This window comes from Panthera onca, chromosome D2, assembly GCF_046562875.1.
Source record: "Panthera onca isolate mPanOnc1 chromosome D2, mPanOnc1 haplotype 2, whole genome shotgun sequence".
Lineage (NCBI taxonomy): Eukaryota > Metazoa > Chordata > Mammalia > Carnivora > Felidae > Panthera > Panthera onca.
In genome coordinates, this window is record NC_138349.1 from 11,870,311 (window position 1) to 11,888,206 (window position 17,896).

At 38.9% G+C, this 17,896-nt stretch overlaps 1 protein-coding gene across 5 annotated transcripts in view; it reads right to left on the reverse strand.

Annotated features, from left to right (window-relative positions):
- Positions 1-17,896, reverse strand: part of INPP5F (inositol polyphosphate-5-phosphatase F) — an 89,561-nt gene that overhangs the window by 45,569 nt on the left and 26,096 nt on the right. For all 5 annotated transcript variants that reach the window (XM_060641340.3, XM_078434884.2, XM_078434883.2 and 2 more), the window contains exon 3: positions 3,671-3,807. In XM_060641340.3, coding sequence (XP_060497323.3) covers positions 3,671-3,807 — 137 coding nt within the window. The remainder of the gene's footprint in view (positions 1-3,670; positions 3,808-17,896) is intronic.

Sequence of the window (17,896 nt, forward strand, 5' to 3'; positions counted from 1 at the left end):
TGTCTCTCTCTGTCTCAAAAATAAATAAAACGTTAAAAAAAAAAATTTTTTTTTTTAAATAAATAAAAATAAAATGGCATACTGCTCTGAACAACAGTCTGGTGCTTCCTCAAAAGGTTGAACACAGAGTTACCGTATGACCCAGCAATTCCAGTCCTAGGCCATGCCCAAGAGAAACAAAAACAAGTGTCCACCAAAAACTTGTGCACAAATGTTCACAGAACTATTCCTAACAGCCAAACGGTGAAAGCAACCCAAATATCCATCAACTGGTGAATGGATAAATGTGATATATCCACACAGTGGAATGAAAAGGAATTAAGTACTGAGATATACGAACAATGGTTATGCACCTTGAAAACATTGCACTAAGTAAAAAGAAGCCAGTCACAAAAGGCCACATATAGGGGCTCCTGGGTGGCTCAGTTGGTTAAGCGTCGGACTCTTGATTTCAGCTCAGGTCATGATCTCACAGTTTGTGAGATCGAGCCCTACATCAGGCTCTGCGCTGACAGCAAAGAGCCTGCCTGGAATTCTCTCTCTCGCTCTTTATGTCCCTCCCCACTCCCTCAAAATAAATAAATAAACATTAAGAAGTATTTTAAAAATAATATTAAAAAACAAAAACAAAAGGCCAAATATCATATGATTCTATTTAAAAGAAATGTTCAGAATAGGCAAATTTAGACAGTAGATCAGTGGTTGTCTAGGACTGAGGGAGCTGGGGTTTGGAGAAAAATGAGGAGTGACTGCTAATGAGCACAGGGTTTCTTCATGGAGAACATACATAATGAATATGTTCTAACGTCGATTGTGGTAATGGTCACAAAATTCTGAATATATTGAAAGCCACTGAATTATATGCTGTAAATGGGTGAACTGTATAGTACGTGAATTTTTTTTTTTTAATTGGCAAACAAGCCTAATACTTGAAGTGAAAAGGCAACCAAGGCAGAAAACTAGAAAATCTATTAAATTCCAGAGTCTGGAATAAGACTGCTTCTGCTCTAATTACAGAACACAGACGAGGCCCCAGCAAGTCTGAGAAGTGACCGCACGAAAGAGTCCGAGGGCCCTGCTGGGAAGGACGAGGGCACTGAAAGCAATACACAGACATCCAAATTAGAAAGAGGTAGAAAGAAACATAAGAATTGGTTTTAAAAATATGTATGTTTATGAAAAATAACGGAGTTAAGTAGGAAAAAAATATGTAAAAATGCAAAAAACCGAAAACTAGTCTAAAAATTTCAAAGTAATGTTGTTCCTTCAAAAGCTTGGGGAAATGGAAATAACCATTAAGACTCACTAAAATATGGACAATGATTATTTCTAAGTAGTGGGCTTTTTTCCCTTCTCCTCATTACATACAATTTAGTATGAAATCAAAACAAATAACAATGATTGCTAAGCTTCTAAAAGCTCCCTTTAAATGGATTTATATGGCAATTGGAATAAAGATTCCAAAGATTTAAATTAACGTGTTGGAAAATAAGCAAGCAATTCATGATTTCCAAAATAGCTGTTCTTTGCCCTTTCCTCCTGTTTTTCACTGTTGAAAAGCTCTCCTAAAAAAGGGGGAAAGGCTTAAGTGCAAATTTCTAAAATGATAATCTCCTCAGAGAAAGGTGTGCCAAACTACTCATGAAAATAAGATCTGGAAATATTTTCCCTATGTCATGTTTACCCCCAATTAACAGGGATCATTACATATTTTCAGCTCTTAACATGGACCACACCCTTAATGCCCATAAGTGCTATAGTTAATATGGTCCAATAGTGCTGTAAAAACATTCAACTCTCTTATGTTGGGGGTAAATCTCATTTTCATTTTATTTAAAGATAATCTGTTTTACTTGAGAATATCAAGAGAGAAAAAAGGGAAAATGTGAAGAATGAAAATCTCAAAGTTTTCATAATATTCACATTTCTGTGTTTAAAAATTCCACATAAATGTCATTTGCTTGCCCCCCCCCCCCCACCATTTTTACAATAGCCAGCTACGAATATCAAGAATATTACAGATTAGGGAGCAAAAGGGTGTCAGAAAACTTCCCTGAAAAATCCAACAAGGGTCCCAGGCTTCTCTGGATGAGGAGTGACCGTACATTTCCCAGAGTGGGGAGTGCAAATGTGCAGACCAATGACTGACAGGTGGATAAAGTGCCAGACAAGCTGTCCCCTACTCTAAATCTAACTACCAGGGTCCCTAGCTTAGTGCTTAAACCAGAACGCGAGTGCTCCCCCTCAAGGCAAAGGTTGGTGACAGAAAAGTCATGCTGATCTTCCAATTTGTCAGCAAAGCCATCCAAAGACACTGATGACACATTTATTGGTTTAGTAAACTAACTGAGTTTTTGCTAGTCTGGCTGCCCTTTCCTACGATAAAATGCAAACAAAAACTGCCAAGACCTGCTTTTAATAGGCTTAACTGCTACCTAAGTTATTTGTCTCTAGATCAGCAATAATGATTAATGTTCTAGCACTGGAACAATAAAGGGGAGTAAGAAATACTCTAATCTTTTTTGATTCCCATAATAAATAAAATATCAGGGTCCTCCTAAATTCAATTTAATGCTGGTTTCTAAAAATTAGATTGTCAAACTTCCAGTACAATCTGAAACATAAAAATAACCATATTTTTACTTATTTTTCTAAACAATTTAACCCTGTCCCCAAATTTCCTCCCCAGGAGACCAGCCCAGAAAAACATGTATTGAACTGTGGGATAGTGGGTGCTCTGGTACCTGTTACCTGCTGTTTAGGTACTACAGAGGCAGCTCAGCAGAGTGATACAGGACCAGATGGCCTGAGTCCAGGCCCAGTCCCCATGATGTGCCAGCTGTGACTTAACTCTTGCCCAGTCTCCTTCCTTCATCTGTATAGCGTGGATCCAACAGTGCTCACCTTATAGGGTGCTCTGAGGCATCAGATAGGATAAGCCACTCAACCTTCAGGGCCTCACATATCACATAGTGATGAGGACACCCCAGGACCAGGGCAGAGTGAGGACATCCCTAGAGGCCACATCCCTGCACCAACTGCAAACATGATACAAACGCTTTTGTGGGCTACTTCTACCTACTGGTGGTACAGTTGGTGAAAAAAAAAAAAAAAAAAAATACTGGCCCTGGGAAATCTCATTATTTTGGCCTTAAGTCCCTCTATTGTAGGCTTGGTTTCCTTTTGAAAAATTAGAAGATTGCACTAGATCAGTGGTTTCTTTCTTTAAGAAAAAAAAAATTTTTTTTTAATTACAAAAACAAATATATGTTTAAAAAAATTTCAAGAAATACAGATAAAAAAGGATATAGAACAATTTAAATCTCATCACCTTCTTGACTAACTCCACTCTCTCCCAAATCAGAAGTTTTTAAACTGTACTGTGCAGAGTTCTGGGTTCCCTGGAAGCAGAAAATGGCTTTCCAGTAGAGGCCAGGTGGGCAGGGTCTCAAGGATCCCCTCCCCTGTATCACCACCTCTGCCTTTATGCATTTTATACACTGGATTTCACAGATTTTGAAAGTTTCCACTACTGAAGCGAAGTTTGAAAACCACAGGATTAAGTTACTTTTAAAAATATTATCCAGTTCTAAAATTACGATTTTGGACTATTAAACCAAATCCTATTTACATCAAGCTTCCATAAAATTTCCTGAGACTTCCACCTTACCTCTAACTCAAGATCCTGAGGCTCCATTTCAGAAAGTGACAGCACGGCAATTTTGGTAACTTTACAGACCTCATGGTCTCCTGGAAGTTTGCCCACCAACGCTTTCTGCCGAATTAAAATAAGCCACCATGGAAGATCTGAAAGAGAAAAAGTCACACTAACGTCTGGTATCTGTAAAATGCTACTATCCTAGCAAGCTGAAGACGAATAATCTAACAACACAATATACATTAAATATAACCCTTCAAAGTAAAGCACACGACAAAGATATAAAAATGGCCCTGAATGTGGGAAAAGATGTTCCGCCTCACTCATAATTAGAGAGATGTAAATTAAAATGTAGTGATGCCATGTTTACCTATCGGATTGGGGAAAATAAAAGGTATGACAGCACATTCACTGGCAAGGCTGTGGGGACACAGGCACCATCATACAGTGCTGGTGGGAATACAAACAGGCAAAACTTTTCTGGAGGGAAATTTCGTGATACCTAACAATAAAACATATGCACCTACCTTAAACCTAGCAATCCCACTCTTGTGAGTTCACCCAAAGATATGCAGCCAGCCCAAAAGGAGGTAAACTCAAGTCTATTCATTGCAGCGGTTTGTAATTGCAAAATACTAGAAACAATTTAGCTGTCCAGACATAGGACAGTGGTTGAATAAACTGGGATTCCTCTCAGTGGAATACTATGAAGCTGTAGAAAAGACATTAGGCATGTTCTAGGAACTGACAAGAAACGATTCCTGGATATATTACATGGATAAACTGGAGATACTTATAGAACAAGGATATAATGAAGTCATAGATGATTTATTATCAAATCAAAGTACAAAAGAGTATCTAGAGTGTGCCACCTTTTATGGAAGATATGAGAAAAAACACACACACTGCTGAGTTACACACAAAAATAAGAGAAATTAGAAATTAATGAGACTGGTTACCTACAGAGAGTAGTAGGCAGAAATATGATGTCAAAGGGGGGAAATGGGGGAGATGAAAGGGATCAGGGGAAATGACAGTTCTCCGAGTATACCCTTTTGTATAGTTCTGACTCTTAGGACTACGGTGATATTTCACATCTCCTCAAAAATAAGGAAATAGTTGCTTTCAACCAGAATGGGGAGTGGGGGCAAGACTAAAAACTAAATGCAAACAGCAACTTAACTCTAATACAAATGGAAAATGTAACCACATGGTTAGAAAAAACTCACCTAAATAACTCTGGAAAACATTATTTTTTAAGGATAAAGACAAAAAGAACTACATATAATACTGTACTCTGGTTAGTGAATTTGTTGGAAGGGCGTGAGTTAGCGATTCCAAAACCACTTTATGCGCACACTAGGACCAAGCAAATAATATACTGAGACTAACAGGTGGGGTGAGAGGGGAGGGAGATGGTAAAACAAACTAAAGAAATCTTTAAGTACAAGAAAGAAGGAAAGAAAACACCCAAGGGCCCAACAATGATCTTTCCAATCCAAATTTTTTATTTCTCACAAGATTTTTATTTATTTTTTTTAAAGATTTTTAATTAAATGAGAAATGGTCTAGAAAAGACGGCATGCAAATGCTATTTTTCAGTTCATGAGGTTACAGACACCCTTAAAAAAAGTACTCCCTAATTAGCACCAAAAATAAAAATAATCAAAATAGTGTTTCAGTAATTTCTTGTGGAAAAGCAACATGATGGATATATATTCACCATATAAAAAAATGTTCTTAAAAGAGATATATAGTATTTTGGGGCGCCTGGGTGGCTCAGTCGGTTAAGCGGCCGACTTAAGCTCAGGTCACGATCTCGCGGTCCGTGAGTTCGAGCCCCGCGTCGGGCTCTGGGCTGATGGCTCAGAGCCTGGAGCCTGCTTCTGATTCTGTGTCTCCCTGTCTCTCTGCCCCTCCCCCGTTCATGCTCTGTCTCTCTCGGTCTCAAAAATAAATAAAACGTTAAAAAAAAAATTAAAAAAAAAAAAAAAAAAGAGATATATAGTATTTCAATTTCCCCCAAATATCAATCAACTCACATTCTAGGGACTGTGCTTTGAAAATGTGCTTAAGGCATCTCATAGATGCAAGAGTTTGGAAGAGTTTCATAATTCTTTATAAAGTAGGATGGACATTTACTCCAAAGTTTCAAGGCTTTTACAGGCCATTTCATTATTCATTATCATTAAACATTAAGCAGGGACCTACCACGGGCTACAGAGTATTTTAGGCATGGATCAAAGTTATCAAGCACCTATCATATAATAAACCTAACACATAATAAATAAAGCACATAACACTTGTTCTTCAGAAAGGTAGGAGTTAGCAACAAACAATATACTGTTGAATGTCAATACAGTATTTTGTTGAATAAAACAAAATCCTTACTATAGGATTCCTAACCTCACAGGAATAATTTCTGTTAGCGTACTGGCAGTTGACCAGGCAGCCAACACTAGGAAGTCCTTTCCCTAGCTTATGCCTTCTAGCTGGAGTTGACTTTAGATACATTTCATATTAACACTGCAAATTATGGTTTTAATAAATAACAGCAATGAAAAACACAATATGCATAATCAAATGTAATAAATATCTTTCCAATAAACCACCTTATGGCATAGTGCCAACATATAAAAATATTAACCTTCGAACAGAGGTTTTGCTCCATGCATAAACTCACTTGGGAAACCAAAACGCATCATTTTTTTCTTTCATAAAAATACTGATCCTGCCAATACTGAAATATAACTTCCAAACCCAAACACATTTTAAAATAAAATATGCATACTTTTAGAGTTTAGTTAGCTAGTTCTACAGAAAAAAAAATATGAAAAAAGGTGTTCTTTAAAAATATATATATTATGGACTGAAGTTCAATATGTTTGGGGAGTTATAATGAAGATTAAATCTGAAAAAGTATAATGTAAGCGATCAAACAACAGAGAAAATCTGTAGTGGGCTGGACTTTGAGGTCAGAACTCAGACTTGAATTTTAGCTCACCACTTATTTATCGGGTACCTAGCAGCACAATACTTAGCTGACTTCCTGGTTTTCTTATTTGTACAGTGGGATAAAACTGCCTGCTACAGAGCATAGCTACGAGGATTAAATAATCTTTATGATTCATGTTACTGTTACTAAGAGCTAACGTTTACCAGATAGCAAAACGTACTCTAAAGCAGGTAAATAAAACGATGGGGTAGTGGTATAGGAATGGCCAAATGAACACTGGAAGAGAACAGAGCAGACAGACACAGACCCGTAGGATATGAACACCTGGTACATGATGATAAAGCGGGGGAGAGCGTGTAGGTCATTAAATGGTGCTGAAACACATACTGAAGCATTGGTGGATAAACAGGGCATCTGGAATCGGCTTTGAAATAATTTAGCAGCTGGAAGTGTGCGAACCATGGATTTAAAAAAGGCTTTTTTATAGCTAACTTCCAACCAATCTACAAACTGCATCAAAAAGAAAACATGAGGGGTGCCTGAGTGGCTCAGTAGATTAGGTGTCAGACTCTTGATTTCCAGTCAGGTCATGATCTCACGGTTCTTGAGATCAAGCCCTGCATCGGGTTCCATGCTGAGCCCACTTGGGATTCTCTCTCTCCCTCTCTTTACCCCTCCCCTGCTCATGCTGTCTCTCTCTCAAAAGAAATAAATAAGCCTAAAAAAACTAATTAAAAGAAAACATGGAAAGTAAAATTAATAGGGGAATAGATTTCTACTAGTTATAATCTAAGGAAATTGGGATGATGAAAATATTTTGGAATTAGTGGTGATGATTGTACAACTCTGAGAATGTATTAAAAACCACTGAATTGTACATTTTCAAAGGGGTGAATTTTACGGCATGTGGATTACATCTCAATTTTTTTTTTTTTACTTTCTTATTTAAAAAAACTTTTTTAATATTTTGAGAGGGAGAGGGAGAGAGAATGAGCAGGGGAGGGACAGAGACAGAGAGGGAGAGAGAAAATCCCAAGGAGGCTCCATGCTGTCAGCACAGAGCCCAGTGCAGGGCTCAAAATCATGAGACATGAGATGATCACCTGAGACAAAATCAAGAGTAGGATGCTTAACTGACTGAGCCACCCAGGCAGCTCCTCAATTTCTTTTTAAAGTTCCTTCTAAAAAAGAGAAAAGAACTTGTTAGGAGTCTTACCTAGCAGAGCAGAGAATAAAAAACCAAAAAGTGTATTTTCTGCCCAAGACAAAGGTAAAACTAGGACAGCCCATTAATTCTTGAATTACATCAACATCACTCCAAACAGCTACCAGTTTTCACTAGTGTTGAAAAAAAAAAAAAAAAAAAAAACAATTAAAATTATCACAATGGAAAGAAAATGAAAATTTTGAATTGGACACAGAGCTATCTCCAGACAAAATCACTGACTCTAGAAAACAAAACAAACAAAAACCTCATGGAAAATAATAAACTCCATTTCTATAATTATTTTGCTTTAGGTGACACCGCACATAACAACCCTGTGAGCCTGAAAGTCTGGCAAGAATGAACATGTTAGGAACAGGGTTAAATGATCCAAAAATATGTTTTACAGTTTAAGAAAAATGTAGAAGCATCCAGTCACTAGTGTTTGGCAGTCCCAGTATGCATCAGGCAAAATTCTACAATTAAATTTTTAAAAGCACCAATGATATTAATTTATATCATCATCCACCAGGAAAAACAAGCGTGGCTCAATGAAAGCTGCCACATTGAGATGTGGACGTGCAGTGCAACCAAGTCAAAGGTAACTTCGGCGTAAAGATACTCTTTCACCTTTTTTTAACATATTACAGTGGGAGAAATAGTCAGTTTTGTAACCCTGGCTCCTCCAGGAAGAGACAGACAAGGAACTCTGACTTCCCCAGCAAGATAAGAAAATGGATTAGGAAATAATTATCTTGAAAAGGATGACCAGTAGGGCAAGCTAAAACAATAGTACTGGAAAAGATTCAGTTGTTTGCTCTATACAATAATTGACTCACTTAAAAGGGTAAAAACAATTGTGGAATAAAGATTTTCATCAAAAAATTTTTTTTATCCAATTTCAGAAAATGTTTTTACAGACACTCATGACCTCACCTCTGGGAAGTATTCCATCTACATGTTTCTCGACATGGTATCCATCCTACCAACATAATGATAAGCGTGTGATCCAACGATGAGTGGCCAGCAATCCTTTTTTGTTAATGTTAATTTTATGAAGAATATATAAACACATTCATTTGCTTAAAAATGTAAATGTTGGGGCGCCTGGGTGGCTCAGTCAGTTAAGTGTCCGACTTAGGCTCAGGTCATGATCTCACAGTTCCTGAGTTCAAGCACAAAGCCCGGAGCCTGCTTTGGATTCTGTCTCCTTCTCTCTCTGCCCCTCCCCTGCTCTCTCTCTCTCTCTCTCCTTCAAAACATTAAAAAAAAATGTAAATGTTAACAGATAAAACTAAACTTCCTTTTGATCATTATTCCCCCTTCCACAGATATTCTTTATATCAAATCCAAACCCCACTTCAGGAGAACAATTGGTTACTATGCTTGGCACTAGTCCTTTTACTGATTTTTTATTTAAAAAAAAAAATTTTTTTTTGAATGTTTATTTTTGAGAGAGACAGACAGAGCATGAGCGGGGGGAGGGGCAGAGAGAGAGAGGGAGACACAGAATCTGAAGCAGGCTCCAGGCTCTGAGCTGTCAGCACAGAGCTCGACACAGGGCTTGAACTCATGATCATGACCTGAGCCAAAGTCAGATGCTCAACCGACTGAGCCACCCAGGCACCCCTAGCATTAGTCCTTTTAATCTTACTTGAAAGCTTAAAGATGACATATAAAAAAAGACTATTTTTTTAATGTTTATTTTGAGAGAGCGCATGTGTGAGCACACACCTGCATGCAAGGGGGAAGGGGGAGAGAGAGAATCCCAAGCAAGCTCCACGCTGCCAGTGCAGAGCCTAGTGAGGGGCTCGATCCCACAAACCACGAGATCATGACCTAGCCAAAATTAAGAGTCAGACACTCAACCAACTGAGCCACCCAGGAGCCCCTTAATTTTAGTTTTCATATGAAACATTCAAATGTATATTGATTTACCTAGAATTTTTCTTTGAGAATGAGCTACTGATGGGTATTCAGTGTTGCTATTTATTCTTTTTCTTTCTTTTTTTTTTTAATTTTTAATGTTTATTTTTGAGAGAGCGAGAGAGACAGAGTGCAAGAAGGAGAGGGGCAGAGAGAGAGAGGGGGACACAGAATCCAGAGCAGGCTCCAGGCTCCGAGCTGTGAGCACAGAGCCCAACGTGGGGCTCGAACTCATGAACATGAGATCATGACCTGAGCTGAAGTCGGACGCTTAACCAACTGAGCCACCCAGACCCCCCTTATTCTTTTTCTTTATAGCGCAGCACAGCTTTATCTAAGTCTTTCCAGAGTATTCAGTTCAGCTTTCCTAGAAACCATTAGTCTTCCTTTCGCACTTAGAGTTGATGGGCTTAACATTTAATCACATAATTACAATAACGAGTTTAACAGATATAAACAGGTTTGGGAACAAGCACCATCCATGATCCACCAGGAGAGAGCGAGCTTCCTGCACAGTCCCCTACCAGCCAGCAGCTTTCAGCCTTCAGCGCATCCAGCATATCCACCAACAGGCTTTACAGAGAGGCAGTGGCGGGAGTTGGTTCATCTGGTAAATGGCTTAAGTGAGATTCAACTAAAAGAACTCCTGAAAGAAATGCACATGCAGTACATATTCATATGTGCCAGACAATTGAAGTGAATGAAATATTTGTGTGAAAAAGAATTTGTTTTTCCTATTTCCTTTTCTTCTGGCTCACCTTTTCCAAAGACTGGTTCTAATTTGAACTGGTTCAGTAGGGTAGGAATTTTTAAGACTTTATTTGCTTATTTATTTATTTACTTACTTACTTAGCATACAACCATAGTTGTTTTTTCGTAGCATACAACCATAGTTTGTTTTGGAGGTTCTGTTTTCACTGCTCTTTTGGACACTTTCTACTTTCTCTGTATCTCTCTCCAACCATTCGTTATGACCAAAGGCAAAAATAAAAAGAGAAGTCTGCTGTTGACTCTCACACATTTACCTCCTTTAGCTTGCTCGCAAAGAGTAGACTATATTCCTGAGGACAAAGCAACCCTGCACCTCTCCTGGGTCCACTTCTCAGAGGAGAAGGTGGGAAATGCGAAGCAATGAGCACAAGCTGTCTTAACACAGTCCTGTGTAAATGGAGGGCCCAGCACAGCAGAGTCCATGACTACACCCACATGCAAATAAAAACTAACCCAAAGACAGATGGGTATTATATACTCCTAAGTTATTTGTCATAGAATATTCGAATACAAATATTTAAGTTCTTGAAGGGCTTCTACAGATGGTATCTCAGGGAGGGGTCTGCATTCCCACAACATATATTGGAAGATGGAGACACACTGGTGAAGAAGGAAAACGAGAATTAGGAAAGGAGATTAGAGTTGGCTCACCTTTTCTTTCTTCTGTATCAAACTGATATCAAGAATATGTACACGATTCTCTGTCATTTCAAATTGACAGTCTGAACCAACTTAAGTTAAATGACTCACTGCTCTTTATAGCTTTTGAAGTTATGTTTAGGTGCATACCAATTTAAAATTGTTATACCTTTCTGGTGACTTAAATCTTTTGTTATTATCGAAATGTATATCATTCTATGCTTCTTGCCTTAAAGTGTGCTTTGATATAAGGGGCACCTGGGTGGTTCAGTCGGTTAAGCGTCCGACTTTGGCTCAGGTCATGATCTCACAGTTTGTGGGTTCGAGCCCCGCGTCGGGCTCTGTGCTGACAGCTCAGAGCCTGGAGCCTGCTTCGAATTGTGTCTCCCTCTCTCTCTGCCCCACTCCTGCTCGCACTCTGTCTCTCTCTCAAAAATAAACATTAAAAAAAATTTTTTTAAAGTGTGCTTTGATATTAGTATACTGCACATCAGTTTTCAGGAGGTTGGCATTTGCACGATTTTTTCTACCCTTTTACTTTCAACCATTCTGTATACACATACCTAAGGTACTTGCCTTGAGAGCAGCTTGTAGATGGATTTGACTGTTCTTCCAGTATGAAAGCTTTGGGCTTTAATGGAGTTTAAATCCATTCATATGTAATTATTGATATATTTAGAAATCAGTCTACCATCTTATTTTTTGTCCTCTCTGTTCTATGGACTTTTCTTGCCTTTGGGGGGATTTTTAAAATTATTGCTGTTCTATTTCCCCCTTTATTCACATTTTACAATCTTTTATTATTTTGTTAGTGATGATATTGTAGGAGATGAAAACATGAACCTGACCTACAAAAGCCTTTTTTCTTTTCTTTTCTTTTTTTTTTACACTAGTTTTACTAGTTCCTGGACAGGGGAAAGGACCAATTCCTTTCAATTCCTTATCATTTCTACTGTTGTGTATTTTAATTCTATCTTATTTTAAACTCCATATAAAGTCAAATTCCTTTAAATTTGCCAACATATTTACATCTCCCGTAGACAGAGATAGAAGGGATAGAGATCCCTTCCCACATCTCCATGCTCCATCTAGAGTCATTTACCTTTTGCCTGAAGAACTCTAGTATTTCTTGTTAGCAGATCCTGCTGGTGACAAATTCTCTCAGTTTCCGTTTGTCTCAAATGTCTTTATTTTCCTTAACTTCTGAAGGTACAAAATTCTAGACAGGCACTTGGAAGACATCCTTCTGTCGTCTTTTGGCTTCCATTGTTTCTATCAAGGCTCACTGCATGCCTTTAAATTTAATGTGTATTTTTCCTTTGTCTGCTTTCAGGGTGTTTTCTTTGTCTTCAGTTTTCATCAGTTTCATTTTGAGGTGCCAAAGTGTGGTTTTCTTTATACTTTTCCCCTTGTGGTTCAAAGTACTTCTTAAAGCTGTGACTTGTATTCATAATTGGTTTTGGAAAATTTTTGGCTATTATCTCTTCAAATACTGCTAGTCTGTTGCTGTCAGAAACAGAATCTGACTAGTTTCTCTTGATCTCATTTTTTTGAATGTATGAAGTCTCTTCAAATGAGCCATCATATATTAACACACTATACATTATAAGAGAATCTAATAATTGGGATATCTTAATGGCTTATCTCAGGATAAATTATGCTCCAATTTGAAGGATCCTGTTTTTGGTTTTTGGTTTTGTTTTTTTTAAATACAAATCTTTGGTAGGAATTCAAATTCAGTCAGATGTATGCATAAAACCTACTTCATTGATACCCACTGCATAAGCTATTAATTGGCCAGTTAGTACTTTTATATGAATGTGAGCAAGACTCTATAAAGTAGGTTTTATGCAAATTTATAAATGAATTTAAAATTTTAAAGATATGAATCCATAGTGTATTTAGTATGTTTTATATTTAAAGCCATTTCTATTTTTTTTAAACTACATTAACAGAAATGCTCCCCCTCCCCCTTAATAGAAACAGATCACTATACATCCCTGAATACATTTTAGGGAGCACTGTACATCGAGTAAGTGGAATTGCAAGTAACACTACCACTATACCAGCACTGTTACTTTCAGTCAGGTACCTAGCAGCTAAGAGTACATGACATTGGCCTTCTAATTCTCTTACCAACTCAAAAGCCAATTATTAATTTGTTTATCTTCCACACATAGTAGTTCCTCAATGTTTCCTGACTGGCTGCTCTGTTGACTAGTAAAGGTCCCTCAAGTCTGGGTTTATAGAAAATTGACAATGACTCACAAAGAGAGCATCTAGGGCAAGAGGCACTTTTAATAGGCACCATTTCAAAAATACCAAATGGTGGAATCAGAAACATATTCAGGTCAGCTTATGATGCTTAGGATGAATTTAGGTCCCTGATAATGACCTGCCATAAAATGAAATAATCTCTGACACTGTATAAAAATATAAAATCTTTTGTGTCTGTAATAGTTTTAGAAAACTAGAAAAGTCAAACTTATAAAGTGTCATTGGGCAAAATGAATTTATATATAAAAGTACATTTTCAACATAACTATAGCTTACCTTCCTTAAAATGCAAAGACGTATTCTATGTTTATTAAAAACTTTAACGTATTACATATTTTCCTAACTATTAGGTATAACAAGTACATGAAGTGTAACTGGGATTTCTACTCATGATGCAGGTTTACCAACAGGAAGATAAATTACCGGTTGAGAGGGGGCACACGCATGCCTCAAGGCTGGAGGCAACTGGCCCCTCCAAGAGGGGACCCCAAGCCCACAGGCTATAACAAACTTATGACCAACTCAATTCAATCAGTAACTTTCATTTTCTGCTCTGGATGGCTGATACTGGCCCACATCTACGTAAACGACAACTTACTGTATTTATCAAGAATCTCTTTTCTTAAACAATTAGGCCTGACAATAATTTGATTATCATCGCTTCAGAATGTTCAATAAGATAAAAAGTTCAAAAAGAATTAAAGGGGGAAATAGATATAGAAAGAACCTTTATAGGTGGTCCATACACACAGTCACTCTTAACGTAACAATCCTTTCCTTCTGCCATAGCTAAAAATTTTAATATCACTGCCATATGAATCACTGAGAGAGACTGGAGTTTAAGAACAAATGGCTGGGCACCTGGCTGGCTCAGTCGGTTAAATGTCAGACTTCAGCTCGGGTCACGATCTAGTGGTTGGTGAGTTCAAGCCCCATGTCGGGCTCTGTACTGACAGCTCAGGGCCTGGAGCCAGCTTCAGATTCTGTGACTCTCTCTCTGCCCCTTCCCTATTCATGCTCTCTTAAAAAATAAACAAATGTTTAAAAAAAAAAAAAAGAAAAAAAAAAGAACAAATGGCTTATAACTAGAAAATGGAATGGAAGGGGAACCTGGGTGGCTCAGTCATTAAACATCGGACCCTTGATTTCAGCTCAGGTGACGACTCATGGGATTAAGCCCCCTATCAGGCTCTGTGTGGACAGTGTGGAGCCACTTGGGATTGTCTCTCTCCCTCTCTGCCCCTACTTCACTCTCTCTCTTGCTCTGTCAAAAGAAATAAATAAACTTAAAAAAAGAAAGAAAATGGAATGGTAGTGGAATAGCGTAAGAGGCAAGCTGGTCCATCTCCAAAGATTCTCCCTGCCCGAAGATATGAAAATCTGATTAGAAATGCGCTCGGAAACAAGAAGCTTGCTTATCTGACAACCACTGGGAAAGCTCAAAACTGTGGGTCACATTTGTGTGTCCAATTTGTCCTGCCAGGGTGGTGGAACCATCTGCACCAAGGAGACTGGAGCTCAGATCAGGGACAAGGGAAGGGATGGAAAATTCTGAAGGGTAAAGTGATGGAAGAGACTGAAGGGAGCAAAGAGAGGAAGTAAGGGCCATTCAGCACCCACGCACCTGGGGAGAGAGTAAAAGGCAGAGGAGAAAAGCAGAAAAGAGTGAGAAGATGCCAGAGAAAGGAACCTCCTGCCACGTAGCTGCCTGCTTCCCAGACCCAAAACCATTCACAGAATAGGTCCCCTAAACTACAATTAAAGAATCTTTTAAGGGTTAACCAGGAACCTAGTCACCACTGAAAATTTTACCCCCAAGATAATAATTCTGAGACCCTCATGAATAACAACGTGAATATAAGATGACTACGTTTGAATTACATTTTAAGTCATTCCTACTTTGGTAGAAATATTAGGTCACAAATAATACTTCCTTAGAATGCTTCCTTCAAAGCAACTTGAAAAAGTACATGAAAAAAAAAATCATCAAAACTTACCTCAAAAGAGGTATTTATTTTTTTAATTAAGATAAAATCAGGGGGCGCCTGGGTGGCTCAGTCGGTTAAGAATCTGACTTCGGCTCAGGTCGCGATCTTGAGGTTTGTGAGTTCAGGGCCCACATCAGGCTCTGTGCTGACAGCTCAGAGCCTGGAGCCTGCTGCGGATTTTGCGTCTCCTCCTCTCTGCCCCTCCGACACTCATGCTCAGTCCCCTTCCCTCCCTCCCTCCCTCTCAAAAATAAACATTAAAAATTTTTAAAAAGATAAAATAAGGGGCGCCTGGGTGGCTCAGTCGGTTAAGCGTCCGACTTTGGCTCAGGTCATGATCTCACGGTCCGTGAGTTCGAGCCCCGCGTCGGGCTCTGTGCTGACAGCTCAGAGCCTGGAGCCTGTTTCAGATTCTGTGTCTCCCTCTCTCTCTGCCCCTCCCCTGTTCATGCTCTGTCTCTCTCTGTCTCAAAAATAAATAAACGTTAAAAAAAAAAAAATTAAAAAAAAAAAAGATAAAATAAGAATAACAGTGTACATCACAAGTTACCTTCCAAAATGGCTTCACTGAGATATAATTTACATACCATAAAATTCCCCCATTGTAAGTATACAACTCAATGATTTTAATAAATGTATGGAGTTGTAAAACCATTATCCCAATCTTCACACGTTTTTAAAAATGTGAGTTGTCAGTAGACAATAAAACAATCTACTTTTCTCACAATGCAAATGGATGCCGACAATCACATGGGTATTTAAACATAAGAAGCAATATCTAAAAGGCGTGCCCCAAGAACCAGGCCTCCAGTGGAGGCCGAGAGCACCCCAAGGCTCTGCCAGACTTCTCTTTCTTCCTTCCAGGGTCCTTGACAGCTGGGGTTTTCCAATGGCTTTTCAGGAAAATACTGAGGCAAGGCTAGTGACACTCCACTCATTCATCTTTAAAGTAGGTTGAAGATTTCATGTCATCAGTGTCCTAGCCAAGTCTCTGCGGCAGACTAAAATCACACTTTTTAAACCACATGCATAATACATTTTACCATTTTAATGATGGAGACATCTTCCCCACGTCAACAGTGGAGAAGGAGCAGATGGCCAGCACAATCTGAATGAACGAGAGCTACTGCGGTGAACCGTGTCTCTGGCTGTTCAATACTACGAGTAGTAATTCGCTTAATTACTAAACCAAGAGCCTCTATTGCCACTTCAATCAAAATTCCTTACAGTTTTCACGCTATTCCTGAAAATCTCATGGAATATATATTTTTCTTTCTATATTCAGACACTTCTTACCCTAACTGAGCTTATCTTATCTTCAAAATAGATTTTTTTTTTTTCCAAAATAGATTTTGATTTAAAGAGCTTTTGTGATCCATTTAAAGCCTCCAGCCTCATGCAACCTCTTCATGGAGATCTCCACGAAGGTACGACTATCTCCCCGGCATCGCACAGAAAACAGGAAACATCAATCATGTGGAAAGATCAATCATGCATCTTTTTTGCACAGCTGCTGACTCTGCCAAGAGCCATCTATCTCTCTTCTCGGTCTCTGCCCTTACCCTAGCCTTTTCCAGATTACCTCGCTCATTTCTCAGGCCTTGCTTCGGACATCGAGTCCCCAGGGCTGCCTTCCATCCGGGACCCGCACCCACCAGTCAGGCCCCTCTGCCACGTGCTTCACCACATCCCACACTCTTCTCCAGAAGCTGAAGTCTAATGAGCACACAGTGTGACTGGGTAATTAATGTCTAGCTCCTGGATCCAATCCTAGACTCCTAGAAGCTTCGAGTTTTGTTCAGCCTGTGATCTGCAGCACTGAGTGCAGACCATGACACGCAGTAGGTGCCCCATAATTATTCGTTACAGTAGTATTTGCTGTATATTTATGAGTAGCCCGGCTATAGGCCAGCACGGGAGGACACAGCAATGAGCACAAGAGAAACAGCTCCTGTCTTCCTGGAGCTTATCCTAGGAGATGGGGTGAGAGAGGGCCATGAGAAAAAAGGAACACAAAAAAATTAATGTGTAATTACAAGTGTGATAAGAGTATCATTCTTATGTCCCCCTAGACCCTACAATGGATAAAAAAAAAAAAGTGTTGATATTTCATGGTGCTTTTCTCTCACCTATTTACCATGTTACATGTCCCTATTTTCTCCTCCTCAAATTGGTAAACCCCACTGATCAAACCAAAGTCAGACACATTCAAGTTGTCAGAGAGAGCCTACATTACACCCTCGCTTGAACGTGGACCTGCTCGCAAACGTGTGGGAAAGAGGCCTTCCTCATATTGTGACCCTATTTCAGAGACAGGGTCTTAAAGAGGTAATTACGTTAAAATGAGGTCATTAAGGTGGGTCCTAATCCAGTGTGATTGGTGCCCTTGTAAGAGGAAATTTGGACACAGATACACACAGAGAAAGGCCAGTGTGAAGACAATGTGAAGACACAGGGAGAAGACAGCCATCTACAAG